We start from the raw sequence: 23,450 nt of genomic DNA, 5'->3' as shown, positions 1-23,450 counted from the left end.
CCCCTTCTCCCAAATTCCTCATTTCTGTGGAGGGCACCACCATCCTCCCAGACACCTTGGTTTGAAACCTGAGAGTCACTTCAACTCCCATAACAAATCATTTTTCAAGTTTCAGATTCTTTATTCACAATATCCTTTGTCTCTACCTCATTTTTTACTTCCATGGCCACCACCCTCATTGTCTGGATTCTTGCCATAGTCTCCCAATTGTTTTCTCTATGTCCAACCTTTCCAGTCTCTCCACTCTCTCCAATCCATCCTTCACCCAGCTGCCAAAAGAACATTCCCAAGGTTTGAGAGTAACCATGCCACTCCTCTACGCAAAACCCTCCAGTGACTTGTAGCCTCTAAGATAAAATATAAATTCCTTTCCCTAGCACTGAAGGACCCCTGTAATCTCTCTTCAACCTACTTTTCCATCCTTATTTCCCACCCACCCCCCTTTCCTGTACTCTGCATTTTAGCCAAACTAGACTGTTAGCTGTTTCTGAATTTATGCCATCTTCTACATTCAGGTATTTACCTGGAGGGTATCCATCTCCCCCAAATCTGGAATGATTCCCCAGTTGACCCTTCCAGAAGACTTATTTTCTTTCAATTACCTCCTCCATATAGCCTTCCTAGATCCAGGTCATCTGAAACTCTTCTCTCCCAAAATATTCTCTGTGCATTTTGTCTAGCTCTTGCCTTTGTCCCCATCACTCCCAAACTTGTATTACACTTAATGTGTAATTGTCCCTCTCCCTCTTTCCTCTGGTTATGGAAGTTCCTTGAGGACAGGAGAAGTTTCAGTATTTTCTCCATAGCCACCTAGCTCAGAGCTTTGCATATAATAAGAGCTTAGTAAATGTTTGCTGAGTCTTGGAGGTTAGGGAGGGGAAGCACTCTCACTGAAAGGGAGATAGATGAACTTTCTCTTAAGCACAGTAGTGTTTGAGACACCATTTCATAGGGACTAGATGGATTTTTTTTGGGGGGGGGGAAGGGACTGAGGTCTTAGTAGTCTCTACTGAACTCTAGCAGGCAGGACTGGTGTCCCAAAACCGAGTTCTCAAGGCCACCACAAGAATCCTTTCAGAGTGGGGCCTGACTAAGGGGATTGGATTTCAGCTTCCATCTACCCTCCAGCCTTCCTCAGCATGGGTCCCCTCCCAGTGCCTAGCCACTCCCAATAGACATCACCCTCTTCCCTCCCTTCCCCCCCCCCACAGCTCACAATGTCCTCCCCCTGTCCAGGCTGGGGTGCAAGGCAAACAGGAGGTTTTTGAGGGGGATGGGCTGGGTGGGCGGTTTTCCCAGAGCAAGGAGTGGAGCGGGGCCGAGTTGGCGCCAGCTCCCACAGATAAAGACACTCCTGGCCAGCTGACCATCTCGCTCCGGCCAGCCACAGCCCAGGGGCCCACACAGGAGATGCTTCCCTGTCCTGTGGGCAGCACCCCATCTCAGCAGGGTGACGTGACACAGAGAGAAGCCAGGACTTCTCCAGGGATGCCTGGACTGGGCGGCCACAGCAGCGGATCTGGGCTGGCACTGGGCACTGACAGGAAGAGGAGCCGCCTGATGAAGGCAAAGCAGGGACTGTGGGGAGAGACTAGCTGGGGCAGCCAGAGATGGAGCAGACCTGGCCCCACCATCTATAATCCCAGAGCCAGGAGCTTGGCTGTTGGCAGGGTAAGGAGAAAGGGCATCCCTAGAGAAGATCAACAAAGGCCTGACCCACCAGGGCCAAGGGGAAGATATAAGGGGTGTGGGAGTAGAACAGGGAGAGTCTCCATGTGGAGAGTATGTCAGGAGGGTGGCAGCTCTATCAAAGGTGAGGCGCCATGTTTGAGGGCTGGAGTTAATAGAGTCAGTGCTAATGCTCCTCTCCCAGAAAGGGGGTCATTGGAGCTCTTGGAGTTCAAGGGCCAGTTTTTGGCATGGCAGGCACCTATTCCTGAATGGTAAGTTGGAAAGAATGTTGGCTGTGGAATCCAATGGGGAAACCAGGTCAGTTTCAGTCCCAGCCCTTACTTGCTGTATGACCACAGGCAAATAGATTCACCTCTTTGAGAGGTTCTATTTTCCCATATAAAATTGAACTCATAATACTTGCACTACCTGCCACAGGGTGGTATAAGGAATGTACTTTGTAAAATGCAAAGCACTATAGAAATGTTAGTTATTATTGATATTGTTATTCACCTTTCCACAGCTTGGCTCTAAGCCCAGTCAAGGACTGGACTTATGATTCTAATACCTAAGTTTTGGGGTGGAATAGGGGTTCAGAATGGGGTTCAGTATCAGTCAGGGGCTCAGAACTGGCTTCAAGAAGGAGTTGAGATGGGCTGGAACAGTAAGGTAAAGGAGCCAAGTAGTGTATTTGAGAGAAAGAACAATATTGTTAATTCTTCTCCATCCTGATCCATGCACTACACAGGGCGAGTCCAGTCCCGAGAATGCAGCCCGTGAAAGGAGTAGGGTAAGGACTCTGCGTCAGGCCTTTCTGGCCCTGCAGGCAGCATTACCTGCAGTGCCCCCAGACACCAAGCTCTCCAAACTGGATGTACTGGTCCTGGCCACTAGCTACATAGCCCATCTTACCCAAACCCTAGGCCAGGAGCTGCCAGGGGCAGCTCGGCCCCCCTTCCTGTGTGGACTCCGCTACTTGCACCCTCTCAAGGTAACTCTATGAGATACTTCTCACTATGATAGGGGGTGGAGGATGCCAGAAACAGTAGGGTCTTACCTGGGGCTTAGGATTCCTCTTTGCATAGGAAATACTATGTCTGGAGCTGGCAGATTCCGGCTTTCTTGAGGGCAGTGGCAGGGGATGGGGATGGGAGTGGGGGAGGGTTGGTGTAGAGCTAGGGAGGGTCCAGGTTATGTGTAGGGTTGTAAGGAGGAGCCAAGAACAGATGTTGGAAAAAGGAGCATAGTATAGTGAAAAGAGAACTCAGAGCCAGAAGACTGGAATTTGAAGCCCTACTGAACTATTTTACTAGCTAGGTGATCATGGGCCAGCCCTCTAGGCTTCAGCTCCCTTTTCTGTCAAATGAAGGTCTTAGACTAGATGACCTCTGAGGTCTCTTGCAGCTCTGAGCTGCTGTGATTCTAAGGCTGACCCTGTCTGCCTCCTAAATAGAGACTAATAATAGCCAGGAAGACACTTGGTTGGCTGGCCAGCCCCCAGTCATTATTTCCTAACACCATTGTTCAGCCCTCCCTTTGATGGAAAACAGGTTTGGGGACCCGGCTGCTTAACCAACATGTCCCTATGTACACAGCAGCACACTCTCTTTAGAATATAGGTGGTAGGTGTATGGGGAAGGGGAAGCCCTTATTCCTAGAAAAAAATATTGTAACGGCGGTTAACTGTGTTAAATAGCATCAACAAAAATTTGGGTTTATTAAAAACTTCTTCCACTAAAATCCTATTCTGAAGCCTTACCATGGTGGGGTTGTGACCGTGGATTTAGGAAGACAGCTTGGCATATCATTATTATCATTTTCAAAGATTGTGCCTAGTAGAGAGCAAAACCTCTAAGCAGAACTCCTGGGCTGGAGAGGCTTCATGGACAGTGTCTGTTATCCCAAGGCCCTGCCTAACTAAATTTGGTAAGGCTCATCACCAGTTTGGCTGCAGGGTAATGAATTATTTTTTCCCTCTTCTTAAAAAAAAAAAACACAACAGCTAACATTATATTGAACTTTAAGGTTTTCAAATCACTTTACATAGATAGCCTATCCTCGAAACAACCTTATGAGATAGCTACTGATATTGCCATTTTACAAATAGGAAAACTGAGCCTGAGAGGTTAAGTGAATTGTCCAGGGTTATAAAATTTGTTAAGTGTAGGAAGCAGGATTTGAACTAAGGTCTTTCTCTCTCCAAGCCTAACTCTATGCCCTATACCCCCATCACTGCTTCTCATTTATAACCCTAACAATCATCCAAAAACCTAAGAGAGGTGGTGAGCTATGTTGGAAGACAGATTACCTAGAAGTACTGGAGTAGGGAAATTTAGCTCAAAGAAAAGAATCTGAATCCAAGGGGGTGAGAATTTTGAATGAGGATCCTGACATCACACAGGTAATGCAGCTGACTCAGATCAGGGAGAAGATAGAATGAGACTACTGTTAGTTTAAGAGGTAGGGGAAGGGCTGGGCCATCACCTCACTGTACCTTTCATCCTGCTAAAGAGGGAAGGCTTCAGATGTTAGAGAAAGCCAACCTCCTCGTTCTCTAGATGAGGAAACTTGGGCTCAGGAGGAGAAGTGGTTTCTAAGGACAAACAGCTAGTTAAGTGTAAGAGGTGGAGCTCAAACCCAGGGCTTCTAACACTGAATAATGAATGCTCTTTATTTATTTTATATTAATTTAATGTATATAAATTATATATTTATTATATTATATATTAATATTATTTTATTATCATTAATTTTATATTAACATTAATGTATTAATATTTTATATATCAAATATTACATATTTAATTTATATAAATTGATTTTTATTAATTTAATGCTCTAACACCGAATAATGAACTAATAAATGCTTTTTCTACTAGAGCAAGCAGTTCTCAAACTTTCTGGTCTCAGGACCTGCTTACACTGAAAAACTACTAATGACTCCAAAGAGCTTTTGTTTATGTAGGTTCTATCAATATTTACTGCTTTGGAAGTAAAAAAAAAATTTTATTATGAAAATAGTTTTGATCTTGCATACACCTTGAAAGGGTCTTGGGGATCCCCAGGGATCCCAAAGGGCCACACTTTGAGAATGGCCCTATTATAACATGTTGCCTTTTAGGGGTGGAGGTAAGGACTATTTGGCCTCAGGGAGTTAGCCTTAAAATTGCCATGAGAAGAATTTAGGCTTGATCTCAGGAAAAACTGGCTAATAATTAGAACCTTCCAATAACAGACTGGACTGCCACCAGAGTGGGTGGGTGCCCCCTCACCGGAGGCCATCGAGCAGAGGCTAGAGGACCAGTTGGTGGCTATATTAGTGTCCTCACTTCTTTTGAGTGTAGGCTGGATTAGATAGCCGCCGAGGTCTCTCCCAACCCTTAAATTCTATGAAATCTCTGATGAGCTATGTTAAAGAGACAACGGCTCAGATTTTATCTTCCTTGGGGACCTCATGAAAAAGTTTGGGATGGAGCAGTACAGGGAGTAGACAATAGTGCAAAGCTGACCTAGCCCTTTCACTGGCCAATTAAATTTAGGGCAGAAGACTGGGTACTCATTTCATGGCCTTAAAAAAATTTGAGGAAAAATTTCATTCTCTTCTTACTTTTGGATTTCAGGTTGAGCCTCTTATCAGTTTTAATTTGTCCATCCAATCAGCACTTATCATCAATTGTGTGCCAGGTATTGGGGAAACAAAGACAAATTAATTTAGTCCCAGCCCTTCTGACCTTGCCTTTCTTGGGGGAGTGGGAGAACACATTCACATGGATATAAATACAAATTAAATGCAAAGTAATTTTATGAGTTGTATGAAGTTTAATGAGGTAGAGATGCTAGAGGAGAGTTGAGTTTGGGTTCTAAGAGTTAAGGGCTTGCGAGAAGCTGATTCAGGGTATCTGTCACGGTAACATTACTTATTTTGTATCCCTATGTCTTGCAGAAATGGCCAATGAGATCTCGCCTCTACGCTGGAGCCTTGGGGCCATCTGGCCTTGACCCTACCAGCGGTACTCCTGGCCAGAGAATGTGGGAATCAGCAGTCAGGCCCCAAGTCCCTGGAGAGGCGGAGTTCATTCCTCCCAAGCCAGTCTCACCAACTTGCAGCAAATAACTTCATCTGTTTCCCTTGTGCTTGGCCCCTTAACTTAGTATGGGGCCAACGCTCTCAACCTGGCCTTACTTATTCCTTCTATGACTTTCTAGCCTACTGGTCCATTTCAGGGTCTTGCTTTCAGAATCCCCAGTACACATATAACCTTTGTGAGGAATCCAGTTGGGGCCTAGGGAGCTGGCAGAGAGCTTTTTGACTGAAGGGCAACAGGGAAAGTGGAAGGCAGAAGTACCAGTACTTTATTCTTTTGAGATATAGCTTCAGGTGACTCAGTTACCATTGTTGGGAGTGACAGCTGGGTGGAGTGAATCTCTTCAAAATTATCCCTCCCTCTTGCCTCTCTTACAAAACCTACTGAATTAACTCTCTGTAGAGCATGAGAATAGCCCCAGCCAAGGGCAAAGGTAGAGAAGACCTGGATGGCAGGTATAGCAAAATATTTAGCACCACTGTGAATTAAGGAGGGTAGGCTGTTCACTGTGATCTTGGCAAGTTCAAAATTGTAACAGGAACCAGGCACTGATCTTTTGGCCCAAGGACCACATAAGCATCACTGGGAATTATGGAAGAGTGTGGTCAAGAGGACTAGGTGTTTCTAACATAAACCAAATCTGAGGTGAGCAGATAGCCTTCCTCAGGCAGGACATTCATGGATTCACACTTCTTATCCTCCCAGATAAACGCCCCTCTTTTTGTCCTTTGCTGGGCCCTGCTGCTTTCCTTCCCCATTCCTTTTCTTTCCTCTGGAAGTCATATTTACATGTAAACAAACCCCCAGCTCTTACATTCCTGATTTCCAAAGAAAAGTCCCGGCTGTCTTGTCCATCTGCTTCAGTAGTACCAGATCCTAAACAGAAAGCTGGAAAGGCCCTAAGGGGCCATCTAGTCCAACTCTCACATTTTAGAGTGAATTAAACTCCAGGGAGGTTGTGACTGCCTGACGTCACCTGCACCTGAGGCAGGATTTGAACCCTGCAAATCTGTGTCTGATAAATCTAGAACCAGTGCTCTTTCCACCACACATCCTACTTCCACCCAACTTTTTCAAGACTAGACTCCTTTTGCCACCCACACTTAGGGATCTGGAGACAAGGCTTCTCCCTAACAGGACAAACATTGGACGACCTGCACTGGTGTATCTGAAATGTGGTCATTATAACCAAAAGTTCTCTGCCCTTAAAGTAACAGGGAATGGAGCCCAAAGCCCATATGGAGGCAGTTTGATTCTCTAGATCAGTCTTCAGCCTAAAACCTTATATCTAAGGGTGTGACTGAGGCATGGGGATGAGAAGAGAGATTTTACTCTCCTCCCAACTTGTCCTGACATAGAAGCCACTAGAGTCATAGGAATACTAAGAAATATTTATTTTTTGGTACGTAAGACAAAAATGGCCATAGACCTGGATTCTAGGATGAAGAGTAGCAGAGCTGGGGGTCAGGGCACAGAAGAGAATGAGGCTAGAGGAGGAAGATCAAATTGAGGTGGGGTAGAAGAGGAAACAGAGAGGGTCTGAGGTCTGGGGCTGCCTAAGATGTGGAGGAGCAGCTGAGACGTGGCTGGAAGCCATGAGGAGGAGGCCTCAGCCAAGGCTGAGCTCATAAATCTGCTTGGGACCAGGCGATGGGGAGCTTGGATGGAGCTGCTTTGCAGGCAGCTGCACTGGGGGCGGGAGGGAATTGGGGGCTGTGGAGTGTCCAGGTGTGGGAGGAGGGTGTGAGCACAGTGTTCCTTACTCCAAGACCATAAAAGTCCAGCTCAAATATTCTATTTTTAAAAGTCGAATAGCAATGTCTTCTTCATTGGGCTGAGATGGCCAGGAAGGGGGCTAGGGGGTTGGGTGAGGATTGTGAAGGGGGAGGAAGAAGTCTGGGAATGTACATTCCAGGGATGAAGGACAAGGGAACAATCTTTCCAGGGAAAAACAGAAGAATTAGAGTTCGCTAGCTTAGACTGTTCGATTGCCTATTTCTCCCTTGACTTTCTCAGTAAATATTTCTTCCTGCTCCAAGTCTGAGAGAGGCATGGACCCCTTACTTTAAGTCAGCATCACACACTATACAAAGTCTTTTCCCTGAGAGGGAAGGCAGAGATGGTAGAGTTTCACCAGATCAGAGGCAGGGTGGTGGAGGGAGGCCCCTGATCTTGCCCCTACCCAGTACTTTCAGGATCTGATTGTCATACTTTCCTTTGGGGCCCAAGAGCTCTCCGAGGTGCTTAGGAATGACCCCTTTAAATCTCATCACAGGTGCCAGAGAGCACCCCTTCAAGTACAGCCTGGCCCCTACAAGTTCCTGCTTACCAGAGAAAAGAAGGCCTGAGCCATGGCTGACAAAGGAGAGGAAGAAAGTGTGCAAAGGAAGACTGGGGACTTGAGAAAATGGAATTTCCCAGTGACTGCTTTTCAAGAAGAAAAGTTCCTGGGGCAGCTAGGTGCTGCAGTGGATAGAGCACCAGCCCTTAAGTCAGGAGGACCTGAGTTCAAATCCAGCCTCAGATCAAACACTTGACACTTACTAGCTGTGTGACCCTGGGCAAGTCACTTAACCCCAACTGCCTTTAAAAAAAAGAAGAAGAAGAAGAAGAAAAGTTCCCCAGATCAAATTCCCACAGACTCAGATTTCGGTCCCAGCGTAGGCAGGCAAAGAAGGATCTGTTAGGTATGCTACACCGTAAAGAGAGGTGCCTTCAGGATGGGCACAGGACAGCTGCAATAAAGAAGAGGCTAGATGAGTCCAGATAAAAGAACTGTATTCCCCAGGGCAAATGTGTATGTGGAAAAGCCTCAACAAGAGACAGAATGACATTCAGGTGGGATGGCACAGAACAGGAGATCAATCGGGACAAGTAGTGTAAGACCAAGATCAGTTAGAGGGCAGGAGGTAGCCAGCCTGGTCAGTGCTCTTTGCTTTTGATTCTAGTCAGAGCCTGTCTTGTCCCTATTTGTTCCTGTAGAGTGTGCTAGAAGCTTCCCCTACCAGTCTAACAGGCCTAATAAAACCTTTAGTTCTGATTAGCAACAGGAGCAAAACAGATGAGTTTTCCACCAGGGGTTTCTTCTCAACCTCTATCTGGAGTTGGGGTTGGAGGGAGTGCAGGGTTTTAAGTTAAACCAGTCTCCCACAAGATCCCTTTTAATCTCCCTGAAGAAGGCCTTCCTCCCTAGGTACGATGTACTGGCTCCTCCTCTGTTATAGACTCCTTTCTGCATAAGGGCATGACGAAGTCCAACAATAACAGAAATAACAAGACAGTGAGTGACAGGAAATCATGGCTGCAGCTATTGTGTAGGGTACATCATGTGGAAAGATGGTCCTTTGGTGCATACTGGGTCACCAGGCTCAGATATCCCGCTGGAATAGACACAGGCTTGCTTTTGGTTTACTGGGAGAGAGAGTTGATGTGTTTGCCTCATGGGTAGTAGAGGGAGAATGAGAGACAATGGATTCTCTTCTGCTCCCAGGTCACAGTGATGTCTCCTGTAGTATGAAGGCATAACCATGGTCCTCCTGGATGTGGCCTTGCTCAGGTACTACCACCATTTCCTCTTCCCCACAGCCAGTCAGCTTTCCATTGCTTATCTTCTCTGGTATCTTATCCGTCTTATAGGAAAGGTCCTGGAGATAAAACAGGTGTGGTATAGTTAGGATGCTGGAACTGGGGAGACAAGGACCCTGGGGAAAGGTTCCAGTCCCCATTTTGTACAGATGGGAAAATGCAGGAGATGAATCTTTCCTCTATACTGTGGGGACCAAGAAATATGGCTTAAGTCAGGAATCTCCTATGAGGTATTTAGAAAGATCTCAAACTTGTCAGAAAAGGAAGAAAAAGTGGGGAGGGAAATTAGACAAGGGAAGGAAATGAATATGGTGGGAAGGTGGTGGAGAGGACATGGAGGAGGATAAAGAACAAACGTAGAAGGGTATTTAAATACTACATGTATTACTTGGAGATAGTCCCGGCAGGGCAGACAGTTCCGACAGGAGATGGGCAGGAGGGCAAACAGCCGTGGCAACACTGGGTAAACTGTCCGAGGGTTTGGGGGCTGGCCCCTTGTCCCACCTAAAGGCCAAAGGTCCTAATTAGTCTCTCTTAGGCCCTCAGCTCTCCCCAGGTCCAAAGCAATCATTTCTTTCTTTCTTTCTTTCTTTTTTTCCAATTTATTTATTTGTAGTTTTCAACATTTACTTCCACCACATTCTGAATTCCAAATTTTCTCCCCATCTCTCCCCTTCCCCCCCACCATGACGGCCTGCATTCTGATTCCCCCTTCACCCAATCTGTTCTCCCTTCTATTACCCGCCCCCCCCATCCCCTTCCCCTTCTATTTTCCTGTAGGGTAAGATAGATTTTAATACCCCTTTACCTGTGTATGTTATTTCTCAGTTGCATGCAGAAACAATTTCTAACATTCATTTCTAAAACTTGAGTTCCAAATTCTCTCCCTTATTCCCTCCTCACCTACCCTCGTTGAGAAGGCAAGCAATTTGACATAGGCTATACATGTGCTGTCATGCAAAACACTTCCATAATAGTCATGTTGTAAAAGACTAATTATGTTTCCCTCCATCCTATCCTGGCCCCCATTTATGTTATTCTTTCCTTTGTCTCTGTCCCTCCTCAAAAGTGTTAAAGCAATCATTTCTTCATCAATGCTCTGTTATCCCAGTATGCTCACACATCTTAGATAAAAAGCCTGGTTATTATAGAAGAGCCAGAGAATTGGGACCAGCTGTCCCTCCTCCCAAGTCTATTACCCTCTTCCAGAATCACCCAGGCTACCTGCTCCTCCCAAAAACTCCTCTAACCCCTACTTCCTACTGTCCCCCATCATTATTTCCATCTGCCCCACCCCAGCTTGGTTTCTCCTTACCAGTGAGGAAACTGACAAGCAGTCCCACAACAATAACTGTGGTGGAATTGTGTGCACTGTACCATAAATAGGACAGGTTGTAGAATCGCTGCAGTCCTGTGGGCCTGAGGAGAGCAGGAGGGTAAGAGGGGAATACCAGCTTGAGGCATCACAACATTCTATGTCTTCCTCTTGTTATTCTACACCTAACACCTTAAAAGCACATTCCTAGGCCTACCCTAGGGTGACCCACCCTAGGATGGCCCCAGTGATCAGCAACCTGTCCCCCCAACCCCACCCCACCTAAGATACAGCTTTTACTCACGTGGACATTGCTGAGGGCATCACTGTAGTCATAGTGACATCTGTCGTATTTCTATATGAGGGGAAGCCAGTGCCATTGTGGGGAGGGAGCACTGTATTTGAGGTCATGCTGCTCACCATAGTCCCGATGCCAATCCAGAAGGCCATGATAAGTCCAGCCAGCAGACCCACCACTGCACCCTGCATCACATATTCCCACTTGGAATTCAGGGACTTCACCCATCCCTCCCTAGCACATGTTCCCTCTCCTCTCCACTGCCAAAACCAAGGCCCTGACCCAGCCTTTCTGTCCCTCCTCAGCCCTTCCCTGGGGCTACCTCTTCATCTGGCTGCCAGGGGGACACTTACAGTTGAGTTGGCACAAGGGAAGAAAAAGCCAAGGCAGAAGAGTCCAAGCAGAGGTCCCCCAACCATCCCAAAGATGCTTATTGCTGCCTGGAGAGGAAAGGATTAAACAAGAAAGATAAAGTAGCATAAATATTTAGTAGCTTCATAGATATCTGGGTACAGCTACTTCCTATTCATTCAAAATCCCCAGGGTTTGGAGAGTTCTCCCCATCCATTGCTTCACAAAGGCTAGAACAAGGACTGGAAGGGATGAGGGGGGAATCTCCTTCGGACTCCTTTCTGTGGGGCTAAGCTTTCTAGCTCACAGTTATAGGATTTAGAGCTCATCCACTCCACTCAATTTACAAATAAAAAACCAAGGTTAAATGCTGGAGCTGCCAAAAGAATTCTGCTTCATCAGCGTAAGTGGGCCTGCTGTCTCACAGGTGAGCATGAGTGGGTGACTAAGTAGAAACACAGAAGGTCATTCGTAACTATGGGAAGCCAACTCTTGGCTTGATCTCTTGTATCCCACCCTCCCCCCACCTTCCTAAACAAACCATACCTGCTCTTTCCCACTGTATTCCTCACCTGCAGCACAGGCCCCATTAAGGAGGAGAGATAGGCCATTCCGAGACATACCAGGCCATAGACTACAGCTAGAGAAAGAGAAAGGAAGAAGACAAAGAGATGAATCTTAATATGGAAGAAAGGAGGAAGAAACAGGACTTGTTTTCCTCTTCCTGCCTCCTTTTAAGGTTTATACTTCTATCACAATCCCAGGTCCTCCTACTCAGGAGCTTCTTTCTTTACCCTCCCAGGGGAGCTGAGGGCTTCTCTTGCTCACAGATACAAGAGCAGTTTATACTTTATGCATTGAATGAACTATGTGTTTAACTCACTAAGTAAAGAAGCCAACTCAGTCTGGGCTAGGAACAAGGGCTTAACAAAAGTAAAATCCCAATGGTAATGATAAATTTAGAAGTGACCAAAAAAAAAATACAAAAGGGCCAATTCAATTTAATCCAATAAGCATTTATTAATCATTTATTATGTGTCAGAGTCTGAGGACACAAAGAAAACCTCAGCCTTTGTCCTCTTGCTCTCAAGAAGTTTACAAGCTACTGGGGTGAAGGGATATGGGAACAAGGGCTTACCAAGGACCTTGGAAATCAAGGTGGCACGCTTCTCTGAGATATTGGGGAAGCGGGGTCGGATAAGATCTTCTATCGTGACTGTTGCGAGTGAATTGAAAGCTGAGGAGATAGTGCTGAAAAGCAAGATGAGGATGGAGGTTTGCTCTGGCTCCCAGGCTAAGCAGGGAGGTTTTTGCACTAAGTGGCCCGATTAGTTGTAGTGTACAGGGCTTGGGGCAAGATTGTGAAAATGTTACAGGACAGCTGTCACCACAGTCAACAGCTTGAACACCTGCCGGTGGATCAAGGAAATACCAACAACAGGCAGCCTTCTTTCTGGCTGGCAGAGCTCAAGGATAAATTCTGTTAAAGGGTCTTAATTTCAGGGAATGGCTTAGTGTAACAGGGAAAACTATCCATGAAAAAAAAAGGGGACACCTTCTGGAAGGTAGCCTTCCTATTTGGTCTGCATGGACAATGGAGTCTTTTGTCAAAGCTCAGGGATGCACATAAAGCCAGGCTACAGAAGTGTTCCACATACTGGGATTCCCTCTCAGGGCAAGCAGGGTCTGGTTCTCAACCTTTAGGACCCCAGAAGTAGGGCCAAGGAGCAGCCTCATTAACTCTGTAGGGAAAACCGGCCAAAGACTTACCTGAGAGAACCACTGAAGAGACAGGCAACAAAGAGCCCAGGTAAGCCAGGCAGCTCCCCCAGGACCTCCATCACAAAGTATAGGACCATCTGTGGATAGAGCAGTGCATTCAGTGGTCTAACAGCTGCTGTGATGGATCAAACACATGACCCACCCAACTCTCCCTGGGATATTATCAGGATATCCCAGCTCAAGGCATCCAGGAAAGCTAGGTCATCCCAATCCTGGAATGCAAAAGGACTGGGGAAAGGCTGTGTGTGTGTGTGTGTGTGTGTGTGTGTGTGTGTGTGTGTGTGTGTGTGTTTGGGGGTAGGGGAAGAGATTCTTAAGAGCGACTAGTCTGCTGTGGGGTATGGGAATGTTGCCTGTATGAATGTTTCACCATGCTATACCTTAATAGCATGGTTAGGAAGAGGAAGGGGTTCTGGATTTAGAGTTAGAGGGCCTGGTGTTAAGCCCCCAGCCCCCTCTGCTAGGTGCTGAGGGAGACACTAAAATGAATAAGATAAAATGGCTGCTCTCTCACAGGCTGGGAGGGGAATTGGCACAGGGCCTGGTACGCAGCAAGCTCTCAGTGCATACACCATCCGTACAGAAATGGTACAATGGGAAAGGTCCTGCATTTGTAATCAGAAGATCTGTGCTGCCTGTCAGATCTATGAAGAATTCATGACCAAACAGGAGATAGAGAACATTATGAAATGAAAAATGGATAACTTTGATCATATCAAATTGAAAAGGTTTTGCACAAACAAAGCCAATGCAACCAAAATTAAGAGGAAAGCAGAAAACTGGGAAAGAATTTTTATAACCAGTGTCTCTGATAAGGGCCTCATTTCTAAAATATAGAGAACTAAGTCAAATTTATAAGAATACAGGGTCATTCCCCAATTAATAAATGGTCAAATTTATCATCTGAGAACAGGCAGTTCTCGGATGAAGAAATTAAAGCTATCTATAGTCATATGAAAAAATACTCTAAATCACTATTGATCAGAGAAATGCAAATCAAAACAGCTCTGAAGTACCACATCACACCTATCAGATTGGCCAACATGACAAAACAGGAAAATGATACATGTTGGAGAAGATGTGGGAAAATTGGAACATTAATGCATTGTTGGTGGAGTTGTGAAATGATCCAACCATGTTGGAGAGCAATTTGGAACTATGCCCAAAGGGCTATAAAAATGTGTATACCTTTGACTCCGCAATAGCATTTCTAGGGCTGTATCCCAAAGAGATCACACAAATGGGAAAAGGACCCACATGTACAAAAATATTCATAGCAGCTCTTTTTGTGGTGGCAAAGAATTGGAAATTGAGGGGATGCCCATCAATTGAGGAATGCCTGAACAAGTTGTGGTATATGAATGCAATGGAATACTATGGTTCCATACGAAAGGATGAGCAGGCACACTTCAGAAAAACCTTGAAAGATTTGCATGAACTGATACTGAGTGAAGTGAGCAGAACCAAGAGAACATTGTACACAGTAACAGCAACGTTGTGTGATGACTAACTTTGATAGACTTAGTCCTTCTCAGCAACGCAAGGATCTAAAACACCTTCAAGTCTCATGATGGAAAATGCTATCCACATCCAGGGAAAGAACTATGGAGTTTGAATGCAGATCAAAGCACACTATTTGCTTTTTTTCCCTTCTGTTTTGTTTTGTTTCTTCTTTCTTGTAGTTCCTCTATTGGTTCTAATTTTTCCTTAAAACATGACTAATGTGAAAGTATGTTTAATAGGAAAGTATACGTAGGAAAGAAAAATTTAAAACTCAAAAGCGTATGGAAGTGATTATTGAAAACTAAAATAAATTAAAAAAAAAAGATCTGTGCTAGAATCCCAGGTTCTGCCACTTCCTAGTTACATGACTTTGGGTCAGTTACTTAACCTCAATTTTCTTATCTGTGCTGGGGATACAAAGACAAATAAAAAAGTCCCTGCCCTCAAGGAGCTTACATTCTACTGCTGTGAAAAGTGCTTTGTAAATGTGAATGTGCTGTGTATTACCGTTATTCTTATGCCAGTGCAGGACGATGGCCTACAGGAAGCTCACCTGGTCAGAGGAGACTTGAGCTTGCTCTGGTGCTAGGGGGTGGTCAAGGTCATAGACAAACATGACGAGACCAATGAGGCAGCCAATGCTGAGTACCACCTGCTGGCAGGGAAATACAGCGTAGCAGGAACTGCAAGAGAGTGGGAGTGGACGTCACAGAGTGCTGGACACAACAACCCAAGTCCCCCGGATAGTCTCAGAACAGGGCCCCCATGGTTCTCAGAACAGGGCTGCCATCTCAGGGACAACCATTCCAGCAGACTTCCATAGAATCCCTCCCCTCTTGTCTTTCCCTTTTCCTTCAACTCACAGAATAGCAGTCTTTTCACTACGGGAGCTGAGGTAGCGCTGTACCTGGGCCTGGTTTACTCCATATAAGGAGAGCATCATAAAAACTCCCCCAAAACACAGACTCCAGAAGGTGTGCCGCACAAATGGGTCTGGATTCAGGCTGCAACAGAGTGACCAGTAACTTTATGGTGGGTCCCTGGATAAAGACTCCCCACCCCCATTTAAGAAGGCACTAGAGAAGGGGCAGCTAGGTGGCACAGTAGATAGAGCTCTGGTCTTGGAGTCAGGAGGATCTGAGTTCAAATCCGGCTTGAGACACTTGACACTTACTAGCTGTGTGACCCTGGACAAATCATTTAACCCTGACTGCCTCACCAAAACAAACAAACAAATAAATAAATGAGCTAATGAATGAACAAATAAGTAAATAAAGCACTAGAGGAAAAGCAAGACTGGGGCCAGCCTGGGGTAGGGGTGGGGGAGGAATTGAGGGAGAACACAAATACTAGATATGCTAAGGGGAAAATCCAGGAGGGCTGTGGAAAGTGAATGTTTCAGTCAAGTAAAATAAGTCCTTCTGTTTCTCCCTAAAACCCTAAAAGTCTTGTATATATGTGCTAGAGATGGCCCTCGGACCATACCGCACTTTACTCCTCATGTAAAATCCTGGTTGCCCGTACACTTTCAATGCCCCAAGGTCTTCCTGTTGTCTCCCTTCCTTTCTTCAGTTACCAGACTTTTTTTTTTTGTCTTAGCATTCCACCTAGTGCTTCTCAATATATCTCTGAGGTCAGGTCACAAGTTCCCACATGCTACAGCTGCCTTGTTGGGAGCTAGGGAGTACTCACTCAATCCCAGAGATACGGCCATGCTGTGAAGCCACATCCCAAACATGCCCTAAGCCGCCCACCTTGGCAGCCCCCACGATGACAACAGCTAGCTGCCCCAGTAACATGACTACTGTCTGGAACACATCTGTCCAAATGACCGCCTTCAGCCCACCCTGTAGAAGAAAAGACAGATCTTACATAGCTCTTCTCTAAAACATCTGGAATCCGAGCCCACCCACTTTCCTCCTGGTGTCATGTTGCTGGTATCCTTTCAGGATCACTCCTACTTTTGCCACCCACTCCATCCCATCCTACCCCATTCCTCAGGGCACAGGGTACTTACCAGACTAGTATAGATAGTACACACAATGCCTAGAGCGAGCACTGAGCCCCACAGATCGAAGCCTGTCACTGTAAGCAGATAACAAAGTAAAATTCTCACTGAGGGGAGGGAGGTTCCTAGAGACAATTTATTTTTATTAAAATATATATATGTATATCTATAACATATGCATATATTTTTTTTCACATAACCTTCATTTTTTGAAATATATCCCTCCACTCCCTTCTGCTCTACTCTTGTAATAATAGAGTAAGAGAAACAGCAGCCCAGTATATCAACACTGTCTGACAGTATGTGTAACATACTATACCTATAGTTTCCCCACCTCTACAAAGAAAAGGGGAGATATATTTTCTTAATTCTTCTCTAGGGCCAAGGTTTGTTGTTATAACTGGAGTGTGCTCAGTTTTTTGTTCTTTCCTCAGACACAATTTAATTCAATTCAAAAACTTTTCAAATGCAGTCTTGAGAGGAACTTTAGTGAAGACAGATGCTTTGATGCATGTCTGTCTAAAGTCAAAGTGAATCATTCATTAGCTTTAAAGTACTTGAAAAATAACACCAAAAGCTGTTTATTAACCATTTAGATTGAGCAGTGATAAATTAACAAATTTCTAGTTACCCGAACAGCTATTTCTTACATACAGACTAGTCCAAAGGGCTTGGAAAGTGACAAACCTTCCCTTTCTACCCTGATTCTTATTTGGAAAGCTCTAACCTCCCTCATTTCTTGGGCATCCTGCCAGGCCTATATAGGAGCCTTGACTCTTTACCTGCATTGAGTGCCAAGGCTGGGGCATAAAGAACAACACCCATGTAGATCACCTGTTGGGGGAAGGAGGAAAGAGGAAGTGAGAAAAGGGGAGAGAGTCAGAGACGGAATAAGAAAGAGTGGGAAGGGGAGAGAGAGCTATATTTCAGCTCCAATATCCCACATTGCTCCCTTGTACCGAAGTACACTTCTTTTTCTCTATGTCTTCTTCTAGCCCTTGACTTGTCCCTATAGACCCCGTGCTGGGCTTAAGGTTTCAGAGTTTAGGGCAACAGCGCTATCTATTTATTTATGTGTGTGTGTGTGTGTATGTGTACACATTCTTTGTGCCAGTAGAGGCAAATGAGGGCAAGTTTATGTTAATTTCTTATGTATTCCTCTTTGCCTCATTTCCTATCCTCTTTTTAAAAAATTATTGATGCCCTTAAAAAAGAAATCACTGTGATATTACTCCAATAACTCCAAATAATAGAACCCTTTCTCGTAACAAAACATAGTCAAGTAAAACAAATGAAAAAATTGGCCATATCTGAAAAACATATGCCTTATTCCATACCTAATTTCCTATCTTTTTCCTACTTACCATCTGAAAGATGAAGGTTAGGGTTCCACACAGTCGCACAGTCTTAGTGAATCGAAGCTCCAGGTACTAGAATACGTCAGGGCGAAGAGAATCATGTCAAAGTCTAGGTCTCCCTACCTTCTCCTGAGCCCCATATCTCTGATATCATATTGTTTATGGAGGTACAGAGGGCAAGGAGTAAGAGGGCAAATCTTAGTTCCATCACAGAGCAGAGTTTGGGAATTCGACCCTATCCCTTTGTCTTTTTCAACCTCTGCTCTTATGGGATAGAAAAAACCCTGGGATATATGAGTCTGAAAGCCCACCACTGCTTCTCCTCCCTTCCTCCTCATCCCTGTATAGCCTTCTCTTTTCACTTACCTCATAAGCACTGGAGATATTCAGTCGGTAGAAGATGGGTATGAAGATATGGGCAGGCACCAGCAGACCTAGTAAGTAGGAGCAGCCTAGGAACCAATACTCAGTGCCAGAACGGTAGATCTCCGCAGGGACTCCCAGGAGGGCCACAGCTGACTGAAAGGTGGCAAGTAGAGATAGTGCCACAGGTAGGGAGCCCATGCTACGGTCAGCCAACAGGAACTGGCGGACTGTGTCCTGGCCCCTGCCTCGACGTGCATAGAACAGTCCAATTGCAAGTGATGCCACCAACAACAGTGCACATACTCCATAGTCCACAAGGGTAAAGCGAGATGGGGTTATTGGAGGGGCTGCTGTTGAAAGGGTTATGGTGGATGGACTTACCCCCGAATAGAATTCTCTGATGCCCATGCCCTGTACCTAGGTATCCCTCACAGATTCTGCAATGCTCTCCAGCCGTGCAAGCAAAAGATGAATTTCAACTACAACCTGGTGCCCAATCACTCTCCTCACTGTTCTCCTCCTCTGCCAGGGGGCATGGTAGAAGCCAAGCTGTCAAAGAAATCAGGGAATCCTGTCAAGGGAACTCATACCTAGTCAGGGCCAGATTCTTCCTACTCTCACATCCACTTCCCATGGTGTTTCCCATGCCTGAAGCCAGCCAATTCAGCCTTGGACTACAGAAGTATCTGAAAGCAGATACATATATCTCTTGTATACGTTAGGGAAGGATGGAATAGGGCAGAAAGCCAGCACATAGATAGGAAAGGAGACATCAAGGACTGATTAGAGTCTACGGATCTGTTCAAATTCAAAACCCTTAGAGTTACCACTCCAATAACTAGACAAAAGTCAACACAACACAGAACCAATAACTACAGTTCACCAAGCCAGTACAGCCCAGCCTGGCGCCAGAGCCCAGCAGGGAACAGGAATGTAAGATTAATCATGTTGTTGTTACAATCAGTACTTCTGGTCATGAGCTCCCAAACTCTCCTTGTCCTTCTTGGCATCTCTGTTGTGTCTTCTCAGTGCCCCCCTGAAGCAATCCCAATGTCCTAGAAATTCTCTGCTGGGATTCTCCTGAGGCTACTACAAATGCTATTCTTTACAGGCCTAGTTACAAACAATATGGCAGCCCTTCCTCCAAACCCTCCCCAGAACTAGTTTCTCCCTAGCAGAAACACCCAAGAGTACCGGTGAAGCTAAGGGGCTCAGAATTAGAGCAGGAAAGAAGATCAAGGGAAAGTAAACAGGATAGTGACCTTCCGGGGCAGACACACCTGGAGATGAGATCCCTCTACAGAAGCTGTGCTAGGCTGGTTAAGTGGCCAGAGTTGTCAATCTTCCTAGGGATGGAGCTCTGACTAGAGACTAACAGGTCCTGATCTTTTAAGTCGCTGAGGTGGGGCCAGGGGTGAGGGCGTGAACAAATTCCTGTAACTAATGATTAAGTTCCATTACACCCTTTCATGGAATAGATCTTAAAGCTTCATTTCCCCCAATACCTGGGAAGCAGTAACCCTATAGCCACAAAATTAAACCAAGATTAGAGAGGCCTAGGAGTGGGTGAATGGCGGAAGGAATGCCAGGGCTTCAGAAACGCTCCTAGAGAGCTTAGACTTGGCATTGTGCCAAAGGAGCCTGGTGGTAGGGTAACAGGCCAAAGGAAAAGGTGCTTCTTTAATCCCACAGGCTATGCCAGGCTACTGTCAGCATCAGGAGCTCTGACTCTGGAAACTTATATGTCAGCTTCAGGGGAGAACATAAACAATTTAGGGGAAACAAATGACCGTCAATACCACATATTCTCAATGCAGGACAGGAGAGAAATGTAAGAGAGATGTGATCAGTACAACAGAGAAGGAAACAAGGAAAGAGCTAGAATTCTGAGGGGAAGCTGAGAAGTGCTCTTGCTGCTACTCTGACCTTCTAACTTTTACTGCCAAAAGCAGGGAATGGGCAGTCAGTCACCCTAGAAACAGGGTTTAGCTTTCAGGCAATCTAGAGACTGATTAACATACTTTGTGTTTCTCTCCCTCCCCAGCTTAATCCTCCCCTTTGGGCTTTCCTTCTTCTCCCTAAGGAGACAGTCAGGCTTTCCTGCCACAAAGGTCACAGGTACAAGTCTACACGAAGAGTCTGACTTCGCAAAGTTCATCCTGACCTGTGAACCTCCTAAAAGCAAGGTGGAAGGCAACTCACATCTGGTGGATCTGGTGAATCACACGCTTTGCATTATCATAAGCTCTGTTCTTCCCAACTGCTTCTGATTGGACCCTACCTATCATTTGACACAAAGATGTCCTTAATATTATCGCACATTCTGTGTTCCCTCCCTCCCTCCCTCTTCCTCAGCATTATAGTGGGGGTGGAGGTGATTATAACTGTGGCAAAAATAAGATGAAAGATGGCTGATGGGTAATTGAATGTCCTATGAATCAGATTACTTGGAATCTAGTTCCAGTCCTACCACTAAGTGATGAACTCTGGGCAAATTACTTCATCTCACAGGGCCTCAGTTTCCTCATATGTGAAATGAGGAAGGTCTAATAGTATGTGCTTCTGAGTTGGCAAATGCTTGGACTGATAGATTACTAGATGCCCTTCCCAAATGTGTACTAGGCTTTAAAAAGCTAGGAAATTCTGTCCTAAAAACTAGAGATGGAGAACCCTAACAGGTAGGGCCAGTTTCACAAGTAGGGAGAATGCTAGCGTGAAGACACAAGGGACACGATGTCTTGTTCTAAAATATTTCCTCCAATCCTTGTCACTGTGTGCCTGACATTCTTTTAGGATTAAAAAAAAGATTTTCAGTTTTCAAGAATCCACTTTTAAAATTCAGATACCTCCAATGTCTTAGAAATAAACTGTTTTAAGCTAGCTGGGGCCTTGTTCCATGAGGTAGATGAAGGACCAGTGCCCTTGGCAGGCAGGTAACCTAAGTACTGACCTCTAGTCTCACATCTCCCATTGCCTCTTGGATATCTCAAACTGAATGTCCCATAGACATCTTAAACTCAACCTATTCAACATGAACATATGTTTATCTTTCTCTCCAAGCCTTCCCTTCTTCCTAACTTTCCTATTACTGTTAAGTAATTACTGCCTGTTAGTGCCTGCCACAAATCTTCCGGGTCCTCCTCCACTCAGCTATCAAAATGATCTTAATGTACAGGTCTGACCACATTATCTCCCTATTCAATAAACTCTAGTGGCTCTCTATTACCTCCAGAATCAAATAATGATAATAGCTAACATACATATAGTGCTTACTATGTGTCAGGCACTGTGCTAATTTACAATTTACTATTTCATTTGATCCTCAGAACAACCCTGGGAGGCAGGTGCTATTATTATCCCCATTTTACAGATGAGTAAAGTGAGGCAAACAGGGGTTAAGTGATTTGCCCAAGGTGACAGCAAGTAAATAAATGTCTGAGGCTGGATATGAATGCAGGTCTTCCTAACTTCAAGGCCTAGCACTCTATCCACTGTGCCACCCACCTGCCCACAAATCCAGTTTGGCTTTTAAAACCAGTCATAATTTAGCCCCTTCCATCTTTCCCACCTTCTTATATATACACCTCACTCCCTTCCAGGTAGTCTGTGATCCAATGGCACTGGATTCTTTGCTGTTCCTTGAACAAGCAGGCCATATCCTGAGTGTATTTTCACTGGCTGTTCCCTATGCCTTTCTCTCTCCTTCTCTCTATCTCCTGGCATTCCTGGATTCCTTCAAGTGCCAGCTAAATCCCACTTACTGTAAAAAGCCTTTCCTATCTACCACTCCTTTGCTTAATGCAAGTGCCTCCTTCTCTGTGATTACCTCAAATTTATTCTGTATATAGCCTTTTGTACATAGTTTTCTATTAACTATGAGCACCTTAAGAGTGAGGAATGTTTGGTTTTTTGGGGGGTTTTTTTGCTTTTCTTTGTAACCCTAGTGCTTAGCACAGAGCTTGACACATAGTAGGTGCTTAATAAATAAATGCTTGTTGACTGACATGTCTCAAAAGGTACTCAAACAAATCTCTTAATCACAATTTTGTTAAACATCCTACTGCCTGATTACTCCTTTCTGAGCAAGAAACTGTCAAAAGCCCTTTGAAAGGTCAGTGTCTTCATCTTCTCCTCCCCACATTCTCATCTCCCTAACATAGCCTCCCCACCCCCCCCTCGCCCCAACCTTATCTTCTTTTACAGGTTTTAGAGTTGGCATACACATTAGAGAACAACTAATCCAAACCCCTTTACTTTACTAAAGAAATAGAGACCCAAAGATTAGTGGTTTGCTCAAGGTCACAAGGCTGGGAATACAGTCCAGGCCACGACTTGGCGTCCCCAACTGCCTTACCTCCTTTGCTTATGCCAGTGCTAAGAAGTCCCCTCCATTTCTTTCCAGTTCTCCATCACTTAGTAACTTTTCTGTGATTAAAGAAAGGGCAGATCTGGACATCCAATTATCTTCTCCTGACCTTTCCTTGGCTGCTCCCCTTTCCTTTCCTGCATAGCCGTCTTCATTTCTACCTTTCCCCCTAACTGCTCCCACCATCACCACCACTCGAGTCCTCTCCTCTTCCTTCTTTCTCTATCGCTCACTTACTCACCCACCCTTTCTCTCTTTCCCTCCCTCTCTCTTCCTATCGAAATCTCTAGGACGGGGAGAGTCCTTGTCTCCGGGAAGCAAGTTCGAGCCATTCTCTCCCCCACAGAGGGCACTGAACACAGATTTTGCAAAAAGAGCCCTCCCCAAAAATGTTTAAAAATACTAATAATTAAAAAAAGAACCCTCCCCTTACCTAATCCCAAGGTTGGGATGCTCGGTCCTTCTTCCTTCTTTCTTCCCCCTCCACTGCTTACCTTTGCCCAGCAGATTCTTTACTTCCTTGCCTCCAAGTCATAACGCTTTTCGGCCCAGAGCAGAGATGGTATCTCTACCTCTCCAGATCCGCCCCCACCGCACCCCAGCTTGCTCCACTGGCAGCTGCCCCAGGCGTAGTACTGCCGCTGCCAGCACACGTGGGTTCACTGGACCAGGTTACTCAGAGCCGGGAGCGCGCAGACTGATGACGCCACCGTCGTGCCTCCCAAGCTGCGCTCCTCATTGGAGCAACTGCGGCCCACGGAG

At 45.4% G+C, this 23,450-nt stretch overlaps 2 protein-coding genes across 8 annotated transcripts; one reads left to right on the top strand and one right to left on the bottom strand.

Moving 5' to 3' along the window:
• The first annotated feature begins 1,295 nt into the window (after positions 1 to 1,295).
• Positions 1,296 to 6,608, top strand: TCF23 (transcription factor 23). Its single transcript, XM_020983859.2, has 3 exons — positions 1,296 to 1,671; positions 2,420 to 2,662; positions 5,615 to 6,608. The coding sequence occupies exons 1-3, from the start codon at positions 1,411 to 1,413 to the stop codon at positions 5,783 to 5,785; spliced, it is 675 nt and encodes a 224-aa protein (XP_020839518.1). The 5' UTR covers positions 1,296 to 1,410; the 3' UTR covers positions 5,786 to 6,608.
• A 521-nt stretch (positions 6,609 to 7,129) lies between these two features.
• Positions 7,130 to 23,446, bottom strand: SLC5A6 (solute carrier family 5 member 6). 7 transcript variants are annotated; one of them, XM_078149800.1, is made up of 18 exons: positions 23,183 to 23,446; positions 22,677 to 22,747; positions 20,525 to 20,603; positions 18,323 to 18,871; positions 17,963 to 18,028; positions 17,381 to 17,432; positions 16,608 to 16,675; positions 16,283 to 16,437; positions 15,454 to 15,594; positions 15,144 to 15,273; positions 13,076 to 13,164; positions 12,444 to 12,556; positions 11,878 to 11,945; positions 11,308 to 11,394; positions 10,961 to 11,139; positions 10,657 to 10,760; positions 9,730 to 9,845; positions 7,130 to 9,400 (listed from the first exon to the last, which is right to left on the bottom strand). In XM_078149800.1, the coding sequence occupies exons 4-18, from the start codon at positions 18,728 to 18,730 to the stop codon at positions 9,248 to 9,250; spliced, it is 1,929 nt and encodes a 642-aa protein (XP_078005926.1). In that variant the 5' UTR covers positions 18,731 to 18,871; positions 20,525 to 20,603; positions 22,677 to 22,747; positions 23,183 to 23,446; the 3' UTR covers positions 7,130 to 9,247. The 7 variants fall into 7 exon arrangements, with proteins under 7 accessions (XP_078005926.1, XP_078005927.1, XP_020839505.1 ...); XM_078149801.1 differs by lacking the exon at positions 20,525 to 20,603 and having other exon boundaries at positions 23,122 to 23,446; XM_020983846.2 differs by lacking the exon at positions 20,525 to 20,603.
• Between the last annotated feature and the right edge of the window lie 4 nt (positions 23,447 to 23,450).

The sequence above is a fragment of the Phascolarctos cinereus genome, unplaced genomic scaffold, assembly GCF_003287225.1.
Source record: "Phascolarctos cinereus isolate Bilbo 61053 unplaced genomic scaffold, phaCin_HiC Scaffold_2;HRSCAF=192, whole genome shotgun sequence".
In the NCBI taxonomy this organism is placed as follows: Eukaryota; Metazoa; Chordata; class Mammalia; order Diprotodontia; family Phascolarctidae; genus Phascolarctos; species Phascolarctos cinereus.
This window is presented reverse-complemented; position numbering and strand designations above follow the sequence as displayed.

Coding starts and splice junctions, on each gene's coding strand:
- TCF23 (XM_020983859.2), top strand. CDS start 1,411: ATGCTTCCCTGTCCTGTGGGCAGCACCCCATCTCAGCAGGGTGACGTG. Junction 1,672..2,419: donor GGAGCTTGGCTGTTGGCAGG/GTAAGGAGAAAG, acceptor TGCACTACACAG/GGCGAGTCCAGTCCCGAGAA. Junction 2,663..5,614: donor GCTACTTGCACCCTCTCAAG/GTAACTCTATGA, acceptor TATGTCTTGCAG/AAATGGCCAATGAGATCTCG.
- SLC5A6 (XM_078149801.1), bottom strand. CDS start 18,730: ATGGGCATCAGAGAATTCTATTCGGGGGTAAGTCCATCCACCATAACC. Junction 12,557..13,075: donor CTCTTCAGTGGTTCTCTCAG/GTAAGTCTTTGG, acceptor CTTGCTTTTCAG/CACTATCTCCTCAGCTTTCA. Junction 11,140..11,307: donor TCCCTTGTGCCAACTCAACT/GTAAGTGTCCCC, acceptor TATGTGATGCAG/GGTGCAGTGGTGGGTCTGCT.